General features: G+C 37.7%; 1 protein-coding gene across 1 annotated transcript in view; it reads left to right on the top strand.

Annotated features, from left to right (window-relative positions):
• Positions 1-1,341: 1,341 nt before the first annotated feature.
• LOC113342201 overlaps positions 1,342-22,175 on the top strand; it is a 30,237-nt gene continuing 9,403 nt past the window's right edge. The window contains exon 1 of the mRNA XM_026586818.1: positions 1,342-1,490. Coding sequence (XP_026442603.1) covers positions 1,342-1,490 — 149 coding nt within the window. The remainder of the gene's footprint in view (positions 1,491-22,175) is intronic.

Below are 22,175 nucleotides of genomic sequence, written 5' to 3'. Positions count from 1 at the left end.
TAAACTTTCTCGATACATAGCCACTCGTGCTCCTCTCTACCTCATTCATATGGATCTTTTTGGTCATATTCAACAAGCAACTGTTGGAGGAAAGAAATATGCTTTAGTGATGGTAGATGATTACACACGGTTCATATGAGTTGCTTTCCTAAAACACAAAAATGACACGCTTGAGGAGTTTAAGATTATTGTAAATAGAATCTAAAATGAACAAGGTCGCAAACTAAAGGAAGTAAGGAGCGATCGTAGTACAGAATTCAAGGATACAGAAGTATATGAATACTGCAATCAACTTGGAATTTCTCATCAATTTTATGCTCCCATTACACCTCAGGCAAATGGTGTAGCTGAAAGAAAGAATAGAAATATTCAATAAATGGCAAGAGTAATGCTTCACAATAAAAGCTTACCATTAGCTTTTTGGGGAGAAGCTGTGTTCACAGCTTGCTGTCTTATTAGTAGAGTTTATCTAAGGTCAAAAACTATAAATACTCCTTATGAATTATGGTATGGAAGAAAACCCAATCTGAGTTATTTAAGGGTTTTCGAATGAAAATGTTATATACTTACGGACAGAGAACATAGAGGAAAATTTGATTCCAAAAGTGATGAAGGAATTTTTCTTGGCTATGCTTCTGATAGTCGTGCATTCAGAGTATATAATCTCAGAACCAAAGTATTGCTGAAATCTATTAATGTTGTTATTGATGACATTAGTGACTTTCATCAAGACAATCATATTGTTGCAGAACTTCCTCCTTCAGAAAATGTTAGTAAAGATAAACAGATTGAAGAAGAACCAGCAATTGTTCCTCTTGTTAGTGACGTTGATGATAAAGATGATAATGATAGTATTGTTGAACAACCCAATGATACTGAAAATATTGTCCACAAATATGCTAAGTGGGTGCATCAAAGAAATTTCACTGAAGATATCATAGGAGATGCCAACGCTAGAGTTATGACTCGAAGGGAACTTCAGAATGTCTGTCACTACACTTGCTTTCTTTCCTCAATAGAACCAAAAAATGTTGAAGAAGCTCTCAGTGATCTTTGCTTGGGTAAACTCAATGCATGAGGAACTTAACCAATTCGAAAGACAAGGAGTATGGGAACTAGTTCCTAAACCAGAGGAATAAATGTTGTTGGAACAAAGTGGATTTTCAAGAACAAAAAAGACGAATTTGGAGCAGTTTTCCGAAATAAAGCCAGACCCGTTGCACAAGGATATTCGAAAATTGAAGATATTGACTTTGATGAAACTTTTGCTAATGTTGCTCGTTTAGAATTATTAGACTTTTACTTGCTTATGCCCGTAATCTTAAGATAAAACTTTTTCAAATGGATATTAAATCTGCATTTTTCAATGGGGATTTAAAAGAAGAAGTTTTTGTTGCTCAACCAAAAGGATTTAAAGATCCATTATTTCCATATCATGTCCTCAAACTCAAAAAGGCTTTATATGGCCTAAAACAAGCCCCGGGAGCTTGGTATGATAAGTTGACTTCCTTTTACTTCAAAAAGGATTTTCTAGAGGTGGTGCTGATAAGACAATTTTCACACTTTATATTCCGGAAAAACAACCTAGATTAATCAATCACCTGTCTACAATCCTTCCTGACTACACAAGAGGATTGTCGAGGAATCACAAACAGTGAGACGAAGATGTTTGTGACTTATTTATCTTTCCTATCGGATAACTCTCATGATCTCAAGCCAATCAATCGATTGTACTCGTACGATAGAAGATGCAAGATCATATCACACAACTACGATAAAGTAGTATCGGTCTGGCTTTACAATCCCAATGTAGTCTTTAAGTCGTTAACCTGATTTTAGAGAAGAATATCAAAGGTTAATGGAGATCGACTCTAGCGGGCGCAATAGTAGCACACAGACGTGTGGGTATTAGTTTTTCACAATGCTAGATGTCTCCTTTATATAGCCTTCAAATCAGGGTTTTTCCTTAGTTACAAAGCAATCCTTATTCACCGTTAGATGAAAACCTGATTTAGATTCAAGCTAATTTTTCTCAACCGTTAGATCGAAAACTTATCTTGTCACACACACTTGGGTAGACATTTACTAGGTCCGTGAAACCATGCCCAAACGTGTACGTGTATGTTGGTTCAACATAGTAACCCAAAAGGTTAACCATACGAGCATTTCATATTAACCTTGTTCTTCTTCACCATAACTAGTTCAATTGACTCAAATGAACTAGTTAAAGAGTTGTTCAATTGCTATGAGATCTTATGTAACTACACAAGACACAATTGAAACAAAGATGATTCGATTCAATTGAATCGGCTCATGAACATTATATCCACGGTTTGCATAAAGCATTCCTTAGTAATTTAATGTTTCATGTTCAAAGCACATCTTTAGATCATAACCTCTTAATTTCACAAACAAGTTCGCGGACTTAAGTTAATCGGTTGAGTTTTCCAAACTCAGCAGAAATTCTCGGAAAGAGAACTTCCGCCAGTTCGCGGACTGGGTTCGCGGACTGAGTTCGCGGACTTAGCACACAAACGAGTTTTGGAAAATCCAGCAAAAATTCTCGGTCGAGAACTTCCGAAATTTCGCGGACTGAGTCTGCGAACTAGGTTCGCGGACTTGGCAAGCCAATTCCACAATCCTCCCGATTTCTCTTGATCAACAAAGTTCGAAAACTTCGGTTCAAGGAATACATGGTTATGTAATTTAAACTCTCATTTCAATCATTGAGACATTCTCAGAAGACGCTATGTAGCCGTCATTCACAGACCGATTCATGTCAGAGCAATTCTCAAAGTGATTAAAACTTTTCATGACTTTCGTCACTAGGTGAAGATAAACTTGATCAAAGAGAAACGCTTTACCAACACACGATTTCGAGGTAAAATATAAGCAATGAATGCTCAGCTCGAAATGTCAAATGTGTATGATCTAGTCTATATAGCATACGACTTTTGTCTCATAAGAAGTAGGGGATAGAAGAGATAGAATTTTGAGTGATAGATAAGTTCAAGTCTCCACATACCTTTTTGTTGATGAAGTTCCACGGTTCTTTGTATAGATCTTCGTCGTTGTATGATGAATTTCCATGAAGTCCTTGAGCTCAACTACACTTTGTTATCCTAGTCCGAGACTTAGCTATGTAGGCTAGAAATCAAGACTTATAATTTTGATCACTAACATTGACAAACATGCTTGAGATAGCAACGCATGCGAGGTTGACCGAGCTATGCTCTAACACTAAGTTGTCACCAACTTTTTCCTCTTGTCTAATAATAAAATTTAAATCTCCAAGAACAATCCAAGGATAATTATACCTACTTGCTAGATTATCAAGGTAATCCCACTGTTTATCCCATCATATATCATCTAGAGCACCATACATACAATTCAACAAAGTGTAACCACTTCTAGAATCCAAATTAACTAAAACTGAAATGAAATTAAAATTCATATCAACTAGATCAATATGAATTCCATCTTTCCACAACAAAAGCAAACTTCCCGAGGCCCCTATTGGATTGACATAGAGATTGTTCATATAATTATAACAATGAGTAAATCTTTCCATTTTCAAATTCATGGTTTTGGTATCACACAGGAAGATAATGTTCGGGTCATTAGATTTGATTAACTCTCCCAGATGTTGTCTAGTATATTTATTAACAAACCCCTGGACATTCCAGGATAAGATTTTCATAATTTGGTTTTTTAGGTTAAAATCAAGGCAAATTCTAAATTCTAAAACCAAACACTGGCAACTATTGTAATCAACCCAGAGATTCCAAAGACAAATAAGTAAATCAAAAAAATTAAAATGATTAAGAGGAAGTACAATAAGATTAAGGAAAGATGAAAGTTTATTGCAAACCTGATTTGCAACGCTCAATCGTATTTCAGGTATTGGTTGAGTGGTAGGTTTTTTCACTCCTTCCTCCTTTTTCAGCATCTGCGATATTCAGGTCTTCCCCATTGTAAGTTTCAGTAGGATTGTACATATGATAGACTCCATCATTCTGAAAAGCTTAATTTCCTTCATTCTGCTCCTGGTTTTCATCCAACAAGACATAGTTATCCTCTATCTAGTCATCCCTGGTTCTTTTATTCTTTCTCGGGTCAGACCAGTCATCACTGTATACATCGTCCCACTGGAAGAACCATTCATCCCATCTGCTTCACCTAGTTCTTTTTGTTGCCGCATCCTTTCTTCAACCATGTGAGCATGTTTTGCCCAGTTGTAGATGGGGCAAAACGATTTGCTGGTGTTTTTAGGAAAGTGAAGAGACGACCGTGCGAGCGGAGACCCTTCGACTGAGCAAACTTCTTAAACCTTCTTCTAACAGATGCACTGCACGGGAGTGCTTTGAGTTCGAGAATCAACTGTAGGACCTCGGCCTAAACCAAGACAATGGTCATTTTAGAGTCAATTCGGTCACAAAGAAGGAAGAGGGTCGATCTGTAGGAGGGAAGCTGAGAAGTGTGTGAGATTATATGATTAAGGATTGTAGATCTGTTTAAGGTTCCTGCAAAGTTTTGTGAACTGTTGAGTTCAAATAAGTTCTAGTTGATTGATTGAATTCTTGAGAGTAATTGCTCAGATGAGAATTCTTCGTTGTTCAATCGTGGATTCAGAAACTTATTTATATTGCAAGAATAATAGACACATTGATCCTAATAAGTGTGACGGTTTCTCGAGTGAAAGAGTGGGAAAGTGGGAGATCGTGGTCAAACCAGTTCCAGGTCGTGTGGAGACTTGGTTTATTGTCCATCCACTACTTTGCTAACTTCCTCAACCGCTTGCACAACTTACTCACATTTCTCATTGTGGGTGAACACACGTGCCGTAAGCCGCCAGACTAAAATCCTAGTGAATATCCCCCATGTGACGTGATTGATGTCTCAAGAATGTGGAGTCTGCATGGCAGACGTGTATTTAATTAGACAGTTGTTGACTTGACTAGACGATGAGTCTTAGCATTGATGAGTCGAGTATAATGAACGAATGTGATATGCTTTGGGACTCATGGATTGAGTATAAGATGTATGTTGAGACACACTCAAACGCTAAGTCTGAATGAATTGTGATGTATCATTTTACCGGTCGAGGTAATCATGATGTTTTGGGAATTTAGATGATCGTCTGATGAGATTTCTCAATCAAGGACTTATTCTGATATGTTCTATAGGAAATCAGAGATATTGTTGAATTATGCAGAATGCTCATTTCTGATTTAATATGTCATGAATGATTGAATGACAAAGGAATCATAAATATTGGATGGTCGTCCGTTTGAACCATGTTGCTCAGCCGAGCAAAAATGTTGGTTGCAGGACCAAACATTAAATTAGAATATTGATTGTTGGATCAATAAAATTTTCGAATGATGATAGTTGAATCATGAGGAATATCGCTCGGACGAGCAATTGATAGGTGAATCAATGAGTTCTGAGCCCAGTGGATCATGTAAAATAAATATTGCTCGTTTGAGCAATAATGTTCGATTCATGAATTATTGGTAGCGGGACCAAATAAAATATTAATTAAAATAATGGCAGCTACTAAATATTATTAATTAGAATATTGATTGTTGGATCAATAAAATTCTCGAATGCTGATAGTTGAATCATGAGGAATATCGCTCGGCCGAGCAATTGATAGGTGAATCAATGAGTTCTGAGCCCAGTTGATCATGTAAAATAAATATTGCTCGTTTGAGCAATAATGTTCGATTCATGAATTATTGGTAGCGGGACCAAATAAAATATTAATTAAAATATTGGCAGTTACTAAATATTATTAATTAGAATGTTGATTGTTGGATACACATAAAATTAGTTGGGTTTGAATTATGCTTTGCGAGCATTTGATTTAAAATCCTAATTTTGATCGATTGTTGATCAATTGATTATTTATTGAAAATCAATCAATGAGTGATAGGGGGATCGGCTGTATGGGATGATGGCCGACCATGTAGCGCCCACGTGCTCGAATGAGTGTGTACGAAAGTCCTTTGTTGGCCCATTGGTGAAAGGATGATTAAATGCTCGTTTAAGCATTATTAAAATAGTGATCGTGGCGCTAAAACCTAATAATGGAGAGAGGAGGGACCTACCAAGGTGGCGAAACTGTCCCTTGGTGGTCGTGGGACCAACTGTTGTTTGATTGATCAAGTTCCAAGTTGGTTGGAAAGATTTTGAACCCAATATGAATTGTAGAAGATTAATTAGGTCAAAATCATTGATAGCATGTGGGACCGGCTTCTGCAAGCCTAGGGGCCAACCTTGGTCGGTCAAGGTGGCATGACCGTGTCACCATATTTTCCATGACTCAATTCTAATAATTTGGGTATTTTTTGGTGCGCGTTTGAGTAATATTTTGGATTTTCAGAAGAGTTTAATCTTGACTGAAACTCTCGATTTTGCTTGAGTGAGCAAGTTGAATTTTTGCTCGCGCAACCAATGTTTTAAGAATATTAAAATAAATGATATTTTAATATTTATCGTGGAAAGCCCGTATGGTCATGTGACCATTTAACTTTTTGGTTTTTGATAGTTTGGGCATATTTGAGAAAATATGGAAAAACCCGGGTTCTTGCTCAAACGAAGGAGTTTCATGAGATGAAGGAAGAAATAATAAAATAAATAATTAGGAGATGTGGGACCGGCCAAGGCTAGGGCATGGATAGCCGTCTAGTAGGCCAGGTCCCGCGCTCTTCCCTATTATTATTTTTCATTATTTGAGGAAATATGGAAAAAGTAGGAGTTTTGCTCGAACGAGGAAGTTTGATAAAACAAGGAGTTTTCAAGAGACAAGGAAAAATAATAAAATAAGTTAAAAATAAAAGGAAGAGGCGTGGGGCCGGCCGTTTGGCCCGGCCCCGTGCGTGCGTCTTTATTATTTGTTAATTATTTTCCTTTCTGTTTTTGCCTAGGTTTCCTCGTTCATCCATATTTATGAATGCTTGTTTATGCATTTGGGTGCTCGTTCGTGCATTATTGTTAAGTACACTCGCACCATTTTCTCGGGGCTTACTCGGTGGTGGCCCAGATGCCCGAACAATGAATATCTATTACTAATTCATGGAATTCGACCGGGAATAAGCCATGAAACGGAGTGAAAAAGCGGGGGTCTAACAACACCACACAATATTTCGCTTAGAAATCTGTATGGACTAACTCCGAAATACTTTGCTAGAGAATCAACCAGACAGTCAGACTCAATCTAGATAAAAGTATCTCAAAGAGTAAATATCTCTCTTGATTTGATTTTTACTCAAGCTAAAAACAATAGCGAGTCTTTATCAAATACAAGGAATACTTGGACGGTACCAAAGACCAATGTCCAAGGATCAATCAATATCAATCAACACCCAAAGGTTGGATTTCCAATTGATGATCACGAACACACAACCTGTATGATTTCAATTATATAAAATATAATGCGGAAAAGAAATAACACAGACGCCAGAAATTTTGTTAGCAAGGAAACCGCAAATGCAGAAAAACCCCGGGACCTAGTCCAGATTGAATGCACACCGTATTAAGCCGCTACAGACACTAGCCTATTGCAAACTAACTTCGGACTGGACTATAGTTGAACCCCAATCAGTCTCCCACCGATCCAAGGTACAGTTGTACTCCTACGCCTCTGATCCCAGCAGGATACTGCGCACTTGATTCGCTTAGTTGATGTCACCCACAACCAAGAGTTGATGTAACCCAAAATCACAGTCTCGATAATGAACAGATCTTTCTCACACAGAAAAGTCTATAAAAGGATAAATCTGTCTCCCACAGACAAACCCTAGGTTTTGTTCCGTCTTTTGATATGAAATCAAGTTGAACATGAATCAATTGATAATCCAGTCTTATATTCCCGAAGAACAGCCTAGATTAATCAATCACCTCTCTACAATCCTTCCTGACTACACAAGCGGATTGTCGAGGAATCACAAACAGTGAGACGAAGATGTTTGTGACCTTTCTTATCTTTCCTATCGGAGAACTCTCACGATCTCAAGCCAATCAATCGATTGTACTCGTACGATAGAAGATGCAATTTAGATCACACAACTACGATAAAGTAGTATCGGTCTGGCTTCACAATCCCAATGAATTCTTTAAGTCGTTAACCTGATTTTAGAGAAGAAAATCAAAGGTTAATGGAGATCGACTCTAGCGGGCGTACTAGTAGCATACAGACGTGTGGGGATTAGTTTTGCACAATGCTAGATGTCTCCCTCATATAGCCTTCAAATCAAGGTTTTGCCTTAGTTACAAAGCAATCCTTATTCACCGTTAGATGAAAACCTGATTTAGATTCAAGCTAATATTTCTCAACCGTTAGATCGAAAACTTAGCTTGTCACACACACTTGGGTAGACGTTTACTGGGTTCGTGAAAACCATGCCCAAACGTGTACGTGTATGTTGGTTCAACATAGTAACCCAAAAGGTTAACCATATGAGCATTTCATATTAACCTTGTTCTTCTTCACCATAACTAGTTCAATTGACTCAAATGAACTAGTTAAAGATTTGTTCAATTGCTATGAGATCTTATGTAACTACACAAGACACAATTGAAACAAAGATGATTCGATTCAATTGAATCGGCTCATGAACATTATAGCCACGGTTTGCATAAAGCATTCCTTAGTAATTTAATGTTTCATGTTCAGAGCACATCTTTAGATCATAACCTCTTAAGTTCACAAACAAGTTCGCGGACTTAAGTTAATCGGTTGAGTTTTCCAAACTCAGCAGAAATTCTCGGAAAGAGAACTTCCGCCAGTTCGCGGACTGGGTTCACAGACTGAGTTCGCGGACTTAGCACACAAACGAGTTTTGGAAAATCCAGCAGAAATTCTCGGTCGAGAACTTCCGACATTTCGCGGACTGAGTCTGCGAACTAGGTTCGCGGACTTGGCAAGCCAATTCCACAATCCTCCCGATTTCTCTTGATCAACAAAGTTCGAAAACTTCGGTTCAAGGAATACATGGTTATGTAATTTAAACTCTCATTTCAATCATTGAGACATTCTCAGAAGACGCTATGTAGCCGTTATTCACAGATCGATTCACGTCAGAGCAATTCTCAAAGTGATTGAAACTTTTCATGACTTTCGTCACTAGGTGAAGATAAACTTGAATAAAGAGAAACGCTTTACCAACACACGATTTCGAGATAAAATATAAGCAATGAATGCTCAACTCGAAATGTCAAATGTGTATGATCTAGTCTATATAGCATACGACTTTTGTCTCATAAGAAGTAGGGGATAGAAGAGATAGACTTTTGAGTGATAGATAAGTTCAAGTCTCCACATACCTTTTTGTGATGAAGTTCCACGGTTCTTTGTATAGATCTTCGTCGTTGTATGATGAATTGCCATGAAGTCCTTGAGCTCAACTACACTTTTTTATCCTAGTCCGAGACTTAGCTATGTAGGCTAGAAATCAAGACTTATAGTTTTGATCACTAACATTGACAAACATGCTTGAGATAGCAACGCATGCGAGGTTGACCGAGCTATGCTCTAACACTAAGTTGTCACCAACTTTTTCCTCTTGTCTAATAATAAAATTTAAATCTCCAAGAACAATCCAAGGATAATTATACCTACTTGCTAGATTATCAAGGTAATCCCACTGTTTATCCCATCATATATCATCTAGAGCACCATACATACAATTTAACAAAGTGTAACCACTTCTAGAATCCAAATTAACTAAAACTGAAATGAAATTAAAATTCATATCGACTAGATCAATATGAATTCCATCTTTCCACAACAAAAGCAAACTTCCCGAGGCCCCTATTGGATTGACATAGATATTGTTCATATAATTATAACAATGAGTAAGTTTTCCATTTTCAAATTCATGGTTTTGGTCTCACACAGGAAGATAATGTTCGGGTCATTAGATTTGATTAACTCTCCCAGATGTTGTCTAGTATATTTATTGACCAACCCCTGGACATTCCAGGATAAGATTTTCATAATTTGGTTTTTTAGGTTAAAATCAAGGCAAATTCTAAATTCTAAAACCAAACACTGGCAACTATTGTAATCAACCCAGAGATTCCAAAGACAAATAATTAAATCAAAAAAATTAAAATGATTAAGAGGAAGTACAATAAGATTATGGAAAGATGAAAGTTTATTGCAAACCTGATTTGCAGCGCTCAATCGTATTTCAGGTATTGGTTGAGTGGTAGGGTTTTTCACTCCTTCCTCCTTTTTCAGCATCTGCGATATTCAGGTCTTCCCCATTGTAAGTTTCAGTAGGATTGTACATATGATAGACTCCATCATTCTGAAAAGCTTAATTTCCTTCATTCTGCTCCTGGTTTTCATCCAACAAGACATAGTTATCCTCTATCTAGTCATCCCTGGTTCTTTTATTCTTTCTCGGGTCAGACCCGTCATCATTGTATACATCGTCACACTGGAAGAACCATTCATCCCATCTGCTTCACCTTGTTCTTTTTGTTGCCGCATCCTTTCTTCAACCATGTGAGCATGTTTTGCCCAGTTGTAGATGGGGCAAAAACATTTGCTGGTGTTTTTAGGAAAGTGAAGAGACGACCGTGCGGATGGAGAACCTTCGACCGAGCAAACTTCTTAAACCTGCTTCTAACAGATGCACTGCACGGGAGTGCTTTGAGTTCGAGAATCAATCTGTAGGACTCCGTCCTAAACCAAGACAATGGTCATTTTAGAGTCAATTCGGTTACAAAGAGGGAAGAGGGTCGATCTGTAGGAGGGAAGCTGAGTAGTGTGTGAGATTATATGATTAAGGATTGTGGATCTGTTTAAGGTTCCTGCAAAGTTTTGTGAACTGTTGAGTTCAAATAAGTTCTAGTTGATTGATTGAATTCTTGAGAGTAATTGCTCAGATGAGAATTCTTCGTTGTTCAATCGTGGATTCAGAAACTTATTTATATTGCAAGAATAATAGACACATTGATCCTAATAAGTGTGACGGTTTCTCGAGTGAAAGAGTGGGAAAGTGGGAGATCGTGGTCAAACCAGTTCCAGGTCGTGTGGAGACTTGGTTGATTGTCCATCCACTACTTTGCTAACTTCCTCAACCGCTTGCACGACTTACTCACATTTCTCATTGTGGGTGAACACACGTGCCGTAAGCCGCCAGACTAAAATCCTAGTGAATATCCCCCATGTGACGTGATTGATGTCTCAAGAATGTGGAGTCTGCATGGCAGACGTGTATTTAATTAGACAGTTGTTGACTTGACTAGACGATGAGTCTTAGCATTGATGAGTCGAGTATAATGAACGAATGTGATATGCTTTGGAACTCATGGATTGAGTATAAGATGTATTTTGAGACACACTCAAACGCTAAGTCTCAATGAATTGTGATGTATCATTTTACCAGTCGAGGTAATAATGATGTTTTGGGAATTTGGATGATCGTCTGATGAGATTGCTCAATCAAGGACTTATTCTGATATGTTCGATAGGAAATCAGAGTTATTGTTGAATTATGCAGAATGCTCATTTCTGATTTAATATGTCATGAATGATTGAATGACAGAGGAATCATAAATATTGGATGGTCGTCCGTTTGAACCATGTTGCTCAGCCGAGCAAAAATGTTGGTTGCAGGACCAAACATTAAATTAGAATATTGATTGTTGGATCAATAAAATTCTCGAATGCTCATAGTTGAATCATGAGGAATATCGCTCGGCCGAGCAATTGATAGGTGAATCAATGAGTTCTGAGCCCAGTTGATCATGTAAAATAAATATTGCTCGTTTGAGCAATAATGTTCGATTCATGAATTATTGGTAGCGGGACCAAATAAAATATTAATTAAAATATTGGCAGCTACTAAATATTATTAATTAGAATATTGATTGTTGGATACACATAAAATTATTTGGGTTTGAATTTTGCTTTGCAGACCATTTGATTTAAAACCCTAATTTTGATCGATTGTTGATCAATTGATGATTTATTGAAAATAAATCAATGAGTGATAGGGGGACCGACTGTATGGGATGATGGCTGACCATGTAGCGCCCACGTGCTCGAATGAGTGTGTACCAAAGTCCTTTGTTGGCCCATTTGTGAAAGGATGATTAAATGCTCGTTTAAGCATTATTAAAATAGTGATCGTGGTGCTAAAACCTAATAATGGAGAGAGGAGGGACCTACCAAGGTGTGTGAAACTATCCCTTGGTGGTCGTGGGACCAACTGATGGTTGATTGATCAAGTTCCAAATTGGTTGGAAAGAGTTTGAACCCAATATGAATTGTAGAAGATTAATTAGGTCAAAATCATTAATAGCATGTGGGACCGGCTTCTGCAAGCCTAAGGGCCAACCTTGGTCGGTCAAGGTGGCATGACCATGTCACCATATTTTCCATGACTCAATTCTAATAATTTGGGTATTTTTTGGTGCGCGTTTGAGCAATATTTTGGATTTTCAGAAGAGTTTCATCTTGACTGAAACTCTCGATTTTGCTTGAGTGAGCAAGTTGAATTTTTGCTCGTGCAACCAATGTTTTAAGAATATTAAAATAAATGATATTTTAATATTTATCGTGGAAAGCCCGGATGGTCATGTGACCGTTTAACTTTTTGGTTTTTGATAGTTTGAAGCATATTTGAGAAAATATGGAAAAAACCGGGTTCTTTCTCAAGTGAAGGAGTTTCATGAGATGAAAGAAGAAATAATAAAATAAAGAATTACGAGAAGTGGGACCGGCCAAGGATAGGGCATGGCTAGCCGTCTAGTAGGCCAGGTCCCGCGCTCTTCCCTATTATTATTTTTCATTATTTGAGGAAATATGGAGAAACTAGGAGTTTTGCTCGAACGAGGAAGTTTGATAAAACAAGGAGTTTTCAAGAGACAAGGAAAAATAATAAAATAAGTTAAAAATAAAAGGAAGAGGCGTGGGGCCGGCTGCTGGGCCCGGTCCCGTGCGTGCGTCTTTATTATTTTTTAATTATTTTCCTTTCTGTTTTTGCCTAGTTTTCCTCGTTCATCCATATTTATGAATGCTTGTTTATGCATTTGGGTGCTCGTTCGTGCATTATTGTTAAGTACACTCGCACCATTTTATCGGGGCTTACTCGGTGGTGGCCCAGATGCCCGAACAATGAATATATATTACTAATTCATGGAATTCGACCGGGAATAAGCCATGAAACGGAGTGAAAAAGCGGGGGTCTAACAACACCACACAATATTTCGCTTAGAAATCTGTATGGACTAACTCCGAAATACTTTGCTAGAGAATCAACCAGACAGTCAGACTCAATCTAGATAAAAGTATCTCAAAGAGTTAATATCTCTCTCTTGATTTGATTTTTACTCAAGCTAGAAACAATAGCGAGTCTTTATCAAATACAAGGAATACTTGGACGGTACCAAAGACTAATGTCCAAGGATCAATCAATATCAATCAACACCCAAAGGTTGGATTTTCAATTGATGATCACGAACACACAACCTGTATTATTTCAATTATATAAAATATAATGCGGAAAAGAAATAACACGGACGCCAGAAATTTTGTTAACAAGGAAACCGCAAATGCAGAAAAACCCCGGGACCTAGTCCAGATTGAATACACACCGTATTAAGCCGCTACAGACACTAGCCTACTGCAAACTAACTTCGGACTGGAATATAGTTGAACCCAAATCAGTCTCCCACCGATCCAAGGTACAGTTGTACTCCTACGCCTCTGATCCCAGCAGGATACTGCGCACTTTATTCGCTTAGCTGATGTCACCCACAACCAAGAGTTGATGTAACCCAAAATCACAGTCTCGATAATAAACAGATCTTTCTCACACAGAAATGTCTATAAAAGGATAAATCTGTCTCCCACAGACAAACCCTAGGTTTTGTTCCGTCTTTTGATATGAAATCAAGTTGAACAGGAATCAATTGATAATCCAGTCTTATATTCCCGAAGAACAGCCTAGATTAATCAATCACCTCTCTACAATCCTCCCTGACTACACAAACGGATTTTCGAAGAATCACAAACAGTGAGACGAAGATGTTTGTGACCTTTCTTGTCTTGCCTATCGGAGAACTCTCACGATCTCAAGCCAATCAATCGATTGTACTCGTATGATAGAAGATGCAATTTAGATCACACAACTACGATAAAGTAGTATCGGTCTGGCTTCACAATCCCAATGAATTCTTTAAGTCGTTAACCTGATTTTAGAGAAGAAAATCAAAGGTTAATGGAGATCGACTCTAGCGGGCGTACTAGTAGCATACAGACGTGTGGGGATTAGTTTTGCACAATGCTAGATGTCTCCTTTATATAGCCTTCAAATCAGGTTTTGCCTTAGTTACAAAGCAATCCTTATTCACCGTTAGATGAAAACCTGATTTAGATTCAAGCTAATATTTCTCAACCGTTAGATCGAAAACTTAGCTTGTCACACACACTTGGGTAGACGTTTACTGGGTTCGTGAAAACCATGCCCAAACGTGTACGTGTATGTTGGTTCAACATAGTAACCCAAAAGGTTAACCATATGAGCATTTCATATTAACCTTGTTCTTCTTCACCATAACTAGTTCAATTGACTCAAATGAACTAGTTAAAGAGTTGTTCAATTGCTATGAGATCTTATGTAACTACACAAGACACAATTGAAACAAAGATGATTCGATTCGATTGAATCGGCTCATGAACATTATAGCCACGGTTTGCATAAAGCATTCCTTAGTAATTTAATGTTTCATGTTCAGAGCACATCTTTAGATCATAACCTCTTAAGTTCACAAACAAGTTCGCGGACTTAAGTTAATCGGTTGAGTTTTCCAAACTCAGCAGAAATTCTCGGAAAGAGAACTTCCGCCAGTTCGCGGACTGGGTTCGCGTGAGTTCGCGACTTAGCACACAAACGAGTTTTGGAAAATCCAGCAGAAATTCTCGGTCGAGAACTTCCGACAGTTCGCGGACTGAGTCTGCGACTAGGTTCGCGGACTTGGCAAGCCAATTCCACAATCCTCCCGATTTCTCTTGATCAACAAAGTTCGAAAACTTCGGTTCAAGGAATACATGGTTATGTAATCTAAACTCATTTCAATCATTGAGACATTCTCAGAGGACGCTATGTAGCCGTTATTCACAGACCGATTCACGTCAGAGCAATTCTCAAAGTGATTGAAACTTTTCATGACTTTCGTCACTAGGTGAAGATAAACTTGATCAAAGCGAAACGCTTTACCAACACACGATTTCGAGATAAAAGATAAGCAATGAATGCTCAGCTCGAAATGTCAAATGTGTATGATCTAGTCTATATAGCATACGACTTTTGTCTCATAAGAAGTAGGAGATAGAAGAGATAGACTTTTGAGTGATAGATAAGTTCAAGTCTCCACATACCTTTTTGTTGATGAAGTTCCACGGTTCCTTGTATAGATCTTCGTCGTTGTATGATGAATCCATGAAGTCCTTGAGCTCAACTACACTTTTCTATCCTAGTCCGAGACTTAGCTATGTAGGCTAGAAATCAAGACTTATAGTTTTGATCACTAACATTGACAAACATGCTTGAGATAGCAACGCATGCGAGGTTGACCGAGCTATGCTAACAATCTCCCTTTGTCAATTTTAGTGACAAAACTATTAATACATATGGAATACAAAAAAGATAAACTTTAGTGGCTCCTATTCCATAGTCTAATCTTCAACGTTCCTTGAAATCTTCGTCCTTCCAAGTACTCCAATGATCCCAAAGGTTGTAAGTTTAGCACCATCGTTGTTGAAGATCCGTAGCTATAACAATGAGAGAAATCGAGATTCTCGATCATTATTATACAGTGTCATAGTATTATTATATAACATCAAAGTCCAATTGTATCACGACTTTAACAATAATACTATACGGTGATATGTATCACTCCCCCTTAGTCAATACTCCATCTCGATCATGGAAACCACTCCCCCTTACACAATGATCCGAAAACCATATGTATTTGTAGTGTGAACTACAATATTTCTCCCCCTTTTTGTCAATAAAATTGGCAAAGGTACAAGAATGGGATCATAATGAAATTTCCACAAGAGACATTTCATGACCAAAAGAAAAATACATACCAACTTAATTTAGATGCAATCTAATAGCCGAAGCTAACAACATTCATCAAGGAGTTTTAAGATACAAGATAACCCCTATAAAATTCCACAGCCGCACTCCCCGCAAGATATTACCATTAAGCACAAGTTCAAAAGAACTCTCCCCCATTTGATGTCATTCCCGAGAGAACAACAAGAGCGACCTTAATTTCGAAAGAAAAGAAGGATTTTTTATTGGACACCAAAAACCATAGAATGATTTTCTATATCCAAAGCTCAACCAAATTAACCACAAGTAAACCCATGATTAATTCAATTGGAATACGCAACTAAATCAAACCACAAAAGTGATCAATTTAATTGAAAGTGCTCAACATAAGTAAACTCACGGAGCTACGACTAAGTCAATCACACGGAGATGACTAACTTAACCGTTCAAATACTCAACATAAGGAAAACCTTACGGAATATATGACTACATTAACCAAAGAACATGATAGTGTAGCCTTTCATACTCAACACAAGAACTTGTGGAATATATGAAAACTCAACTAGATTAATTACAAGAGAACCTATAATTAATCTAATTGGAATACAAACAACCAAACTAATCACCGAAGTAATCAATTTAATTATTTTGGGCTCAACATAAAGAACTTATGGAACCCCGACTAAGTTCATCATAGAATATGACAACCTTAACCGTACATGTACTCACATAAGAAGACTTATGGAGTATAACTAAATAACCAAACTAGTTGATTAATTTAGTTCCTAATGCTCGACATATAGCATCTTATGGAACAACCAACAAAGCCAAGGTAAATCGACTTAGTTGTAAGGTGCTCAACATAAGACACACAATGGAGCCTTCACGGTAAAATATAATAAAATGGATCAATGAAGATCAATACCGTGGATAACATACAAGGATCTATTCTATTTTCCATCATAACGACATAATAGACTTTATCCTTGTTGAACAAAAGATTTTATCCTATTTTCCATCAAATACATGACTGCATAGGCATAACTTTTGTATATGTCAAAAGTCCATTCGTCCTTTCATCAATACGAATACCGATTCATGAACGACTTTACTTTTGACTGCAATATGGGACCTTCAAGTTCACGGACGTAAACAATACATATCCCATAAAAATATTGCAATATCACAAACCATTAAAATACTGCAATAAACATCATCCTCCAAATATTTTTAGAATTTAATACCAATAAACCTAAAAATAACATAAGAAGATGAAAACAAAAATAGCTATGTGTAGTCACAATCATCGCTATTCAAAGCACTAGTTATTCTTCCAACTAATCCAAAAAGAAGACATCCTAGGCGACAATGCCTTTGAGAAATTCAGCATCATTCCCAAACTCCTTGTTGTCAACAGCCATTGGAACATACGGTTCACGAAGATAGGAGTTTATATCAACGAACTGTCTTGGCTGATTATGTCGTACCAAGGCTCTCTGAATTTCTAAGGACTTTGACACAAAAGCCTTTATTTCACGAATCTCCTTTCTTACTTCTTCCTTCAACTCATCAAGAACATCGGAAAACTTCTGAGAGTTAGAAGGCACAACCCTGGGATTTCTTGTATTCCTTCTTTTTCTTTTCAGGGACTTAGAAACAGGATTTTTCTTTTTCCTTGATTGAAGATTTAACAATCATGTTGACATCCTTTCCATCTGACATGGTGCTTTGAGAACAGTTATAAACAACTGGATTTGTGTGATTGAATCACTTAACTCAACAAGCAATCTTATATAGGATGTCAAAAAGGAAAAAGGAATGTAGGGTTCGAAACCTATTGACAGGTTCGTATACGCCCAACTCTAAAACCCTATAAAGAGTAGAATTGTCGATAATAACCCTTTATTTTATTTGATAGACAGAAAATAACAAATCTAAGAAAAGAAGGAAAAACTTTACTGAAGCCTGAATCAGCACTCAATCTTGTCTCTTTTCGATCAGGCACATGAGACAAGATTTTCCCAACAACACAATCAAGTTGTGTTGCGATGAACAACGATTTGTCCATCTTTTTCCTCAAGGGAGGAATCTTCAGACTTCTGTCTATCAAAACGATTCGACCATACTTTCTTTTCATATGGTCTTACTCTATCCCTGGAAACCAACTTCTTAGACGAAGATAAGATCCTACATACCTTGGCGATCTTATGACCAAGTTTCAGCTTCCTTGCTAATCGATCTGCTCTTCGTTGAAGTTTGCTGGCGTGCCTTATTTGGTGCTTGTACTTGTAACTCCTTGATAGTTCGTGTCCCTTCATCGAACAAAACGAGCACGTCAAACTTGGATAGTATTCAGGCATCTGAGATGTGCAAGCAACTAGACATACATTAGATCATGAAACATTACTGACAGGGTTTCCAGTTAGAGAATCTTCCAGCTTGATTGGGTTTCCTTCTTCTCCCAACCCATTGAGGTTGATATATGTATTGCTACAAGTATCAAAATCGATGTTTTCACCAAGGAGCCCTACACTTAATTTCCTATCTTCATCGGAGTCATAGGTTTCAGACATTTCATCAAGTGTTACAGCTAGACCTTTGTTCCCAGTGTAGTTTCTACAATTTGGGCATTCGTTAGAAAAATGGCCAAAACCCTTACACTTAAAGCACTGAGGCATGTCCTCGTCATCATCCTCGTCAGCATCCCTATTTTTAGGAGGTACGCGACCGTGAGGTTTGTCTGATGACCTAGGTTTGTCTCTTGATAACCGTTTACTTCTCTTCAACAGAAGATCCCTAAACTGTCTTGTGATCAAGGAGACCGACTTGTCAAGGTCTTCATCTGAAAAATCATTCTCAGACTGATCATCCTCAGAGACATGAACACTTTTACCTTTGGAAAGTAATTTAGTGCTCTTTTGTGCTTTAAAGGCAACATCCTTACCGACTTTTGATGTATGCTCATGGCCAAAGATCTTTAGCTTCCCAACCAAGGTGTTTCTGGAAAGATTATTGAGGTTATTCCCCTCAACGATGGCATGCTTCTTAGACTCGTATCTAGATGGCAGCGATCTGAGATTTTTCATCACAATGTCCTTTTCAGGAATAGTCTTACCCAATGCAAAAGATGCATTAACAATTTCAGACACTTTGTGATTAAACTCATCAAATGTTTCTTCATCTGCCATACGAAGGTTCTCTCAATCAGAATTAAGGTTTTGAATCCTAGCTTCCTTTTCACTGGAGTTTCCTTCAAATACGGTTTCTAAGATATCCCAAGCATCTTTAGACATGGTGCAATTAGACACATGGTGTTGAAGACTTGGGGCAATGGCATGTATGATAGCATTTAACCCTTCAGAATTCTGCTTTGCAGCAAGAATCTCGGCAGCATTATATTCACCAATATTCTTGGGAACAGTTCCGTCTCCAGCTGCAACAACGGGCGCATCATAACCATTCACCACATATACCCATGATTGAAAATCACGCGATTGAAGAAAAGCTCGCATAAAAATTTTCCACCATAAGTAATTGGAGTCATCGAAGACTGGTGGTACGTTAATATAGATAGCACCTCTGTCCATAGAGTCAGATCGCTACAAACACGGACTTGTTAGGTCTTAAACGTGTTTTCCTGCTCTGATACCAATTGAAAAAGCGGGGGTCTAACAACACCACCCAATATGTCGCTTAGCAATCTGTATGTACTAACTCCGAAATACTTTGCTAGAAAATCAAATAGACAGTCAGACTCAATATAGATAAAAGTATCTCAAGGAGTTAATATCTCTCTCTTGATTTGATTTTTACTCAAGCTAAAAACAATAGCGAGTCTTTATCAAATACAAGGAATACTTGGACGGTACCAAAGACCAATGTCCAAGGATCAATCAATATCAATCAACAACCAAGTGTTGGATTTCCAATTGATGATCAAGAACGCACAACCTGTATTATTTCAATTATTTAAAATATAATGCGGAAAAGAAATAACACAGACACCAGAAATTTTGTTAACGAGGAAACCCCAAATGCATAAAAACCCCGGGACCTAGTCCAGATTGAATACACACTGTATTAAGCCGCTACAAACACTAGCCTACTGCAAACTAACTTCGGACTGGACTATAGTTGAACCCCAATCAGTCTCCCACCGATCCAAGGTACAGTTGTACTCCTACGCCTATGATCCCAGCAGGATACTGTGCACTTGATTCCCTTAGCTGATCCCACCCACAACCAAGAGTTTTTGCAACCCTAAATCACAGACTTGATAATGAACAGATCTGTCTCACACAGAAAAGTCTATCAAAGGATAAATCTGTCTCCCACAGATAAACCCTAGATTTTGTTCCGTCTTTTGATATAAAATCAAGGAGAACATGAACCAATTGATAATCCGGTCTTATATTCCCGAAGAACAGCCTAGATTAATCAATCACCTCTCTACAATCCTTCCCGACTACACAAGCGGATTGTCGAGGAATCACAAACAGTGAGACGAAGATGTTTATGACTTATTTATCTTGCCTATCGGAGAACTCTCACGATCTCAAGCCAATCAATCGATTGTACTCGTACGATAGAAGATGCAAGATCAGATCACATAACTACGATAAAGTAGTATCGGTCTGGCTTCACAATCCCAATGAAGTCTTTAAGTCGTTAACCTGATTTTAGAGAAGAAAATCAAAGGTTAATGGAGATCGACTCTAGCGGGCGCACTAGTAGCACACAGACGTGTGGGGATTAGTTTTGCACAATGCTAGATGTCTCCCTTATATAGCCTTCAAATCAGGGTTTTGCCTTAGTTACAAAGCAATCCTTATTCACTGTTAGATGAAAACCTGATTTAGATTCAAGCTAATATTTCTCAACTGTTAGATCGAAAACTTAGCTTGTCACACACACTTGGGTAGATGTTTACTGGGTTCGTGAAAACCATGCCCAAACGTGTACGTGTATGTTGGTTCAACATGGTAACCCAAAAAGGTTAACCATATGAGCATTTCATATTAACCTTGTTCTTCTTCATCATAACTAGTTCAATTGACTCAAATGAACTAGTTAAAGAGTTGTTCAATTGCTATGAGATATTATGTAACTACACAAGACACAATTAAAACAAAGATGATTCGATTCGATTGAATCGGCTCATGAACATTATAGCCACGGTTTGCATAAAGCATTCCTTAGTAATTTAATGTTTCATGTTCATAGCACATCTTTAGATCATAACCTCTTAAGTTCACAAACAAGTTCGCGTACTTAAGTTAATCGGTTGAGTTTTCCAAACTCAGCAGAAATTCTCGGAAAGAGAACTTCCGCCAGTTCACGGACTGGGTTCGCGGGCTTAGTTCGCGGACTTAGCACACAAACGAGTTTTGGAAAATCCAGCAGAAATTCTCGGTCGAGAACTTCTAACAGTTCGCGGACTTGGCAAGTCAATTCCACAATCCTCCCGATTTTTCTTGATCAACAAAGTTCAAAAACTTCGGTTCAAGGAATACATGGTTATGTAATCTAAACTCTTATTTCAATCATTGAGACATTCTCAGAGGACGCTATGTAGCCGTTATTCACAGACCGATTCACGTCAGAGCAATCTCAAAGTGATTGAAACTTTTCATAACTTTCGTCACTAGGTGAAGATAAACTTGATCAAAGCGAAACGCTTTACCAACACACGATTTCGAGATAAAAGATAAGCAATGAATGCTCAACTCGAAACATCAAATGTGTATGATCTAGTCTATATAGCATACGAATTTTGTCTCATAAGAAGTAGGAGATAGTAGAGATAGACTTTTGAGTGATAGATAAGTTCAAGTCTCCACATACCTTTTTGTTGATGAAGTTCCACGGTTCCTTGTATAGATCTTCGTCGTTGTATGATGAATCGCCATGAAGTCCTTGAGCTCAACTACACTTTTTTATCCTAGTCCGAGACTTATCTATGTAGGCTAGAAATCAAGACTTATAATTTTGATCACTAACATTGACAAACATGCTTGAGATAGCAACACATGCGAGGTTGACCAAGTTATTCTCTAACACGGAGTAATGAGATAGATTGATTATCTATTA

Source organism: Papaver somniferum, unplaced genomic scaffold (genome assembly GCF_003573695.1).
Source record: "Papaver somniferum cultivar HN1 unplaced genomic scaffold, ASM357369v1 unplaced-scaffold_35, whole genome shotgun sequence".
Taxonomy (NCBI): domain Eukaryota; kingdom Viridiplantae; phylum Streptophyta; class Magnoliopsida; order Ranunculales; family Papaveraceae; genus Papaver; species Papaver somniferum.
Note: the sequence above shows the minus strand (reverse complement) of the source record. Positions and strands in the feature narration are given on the sequence as shown.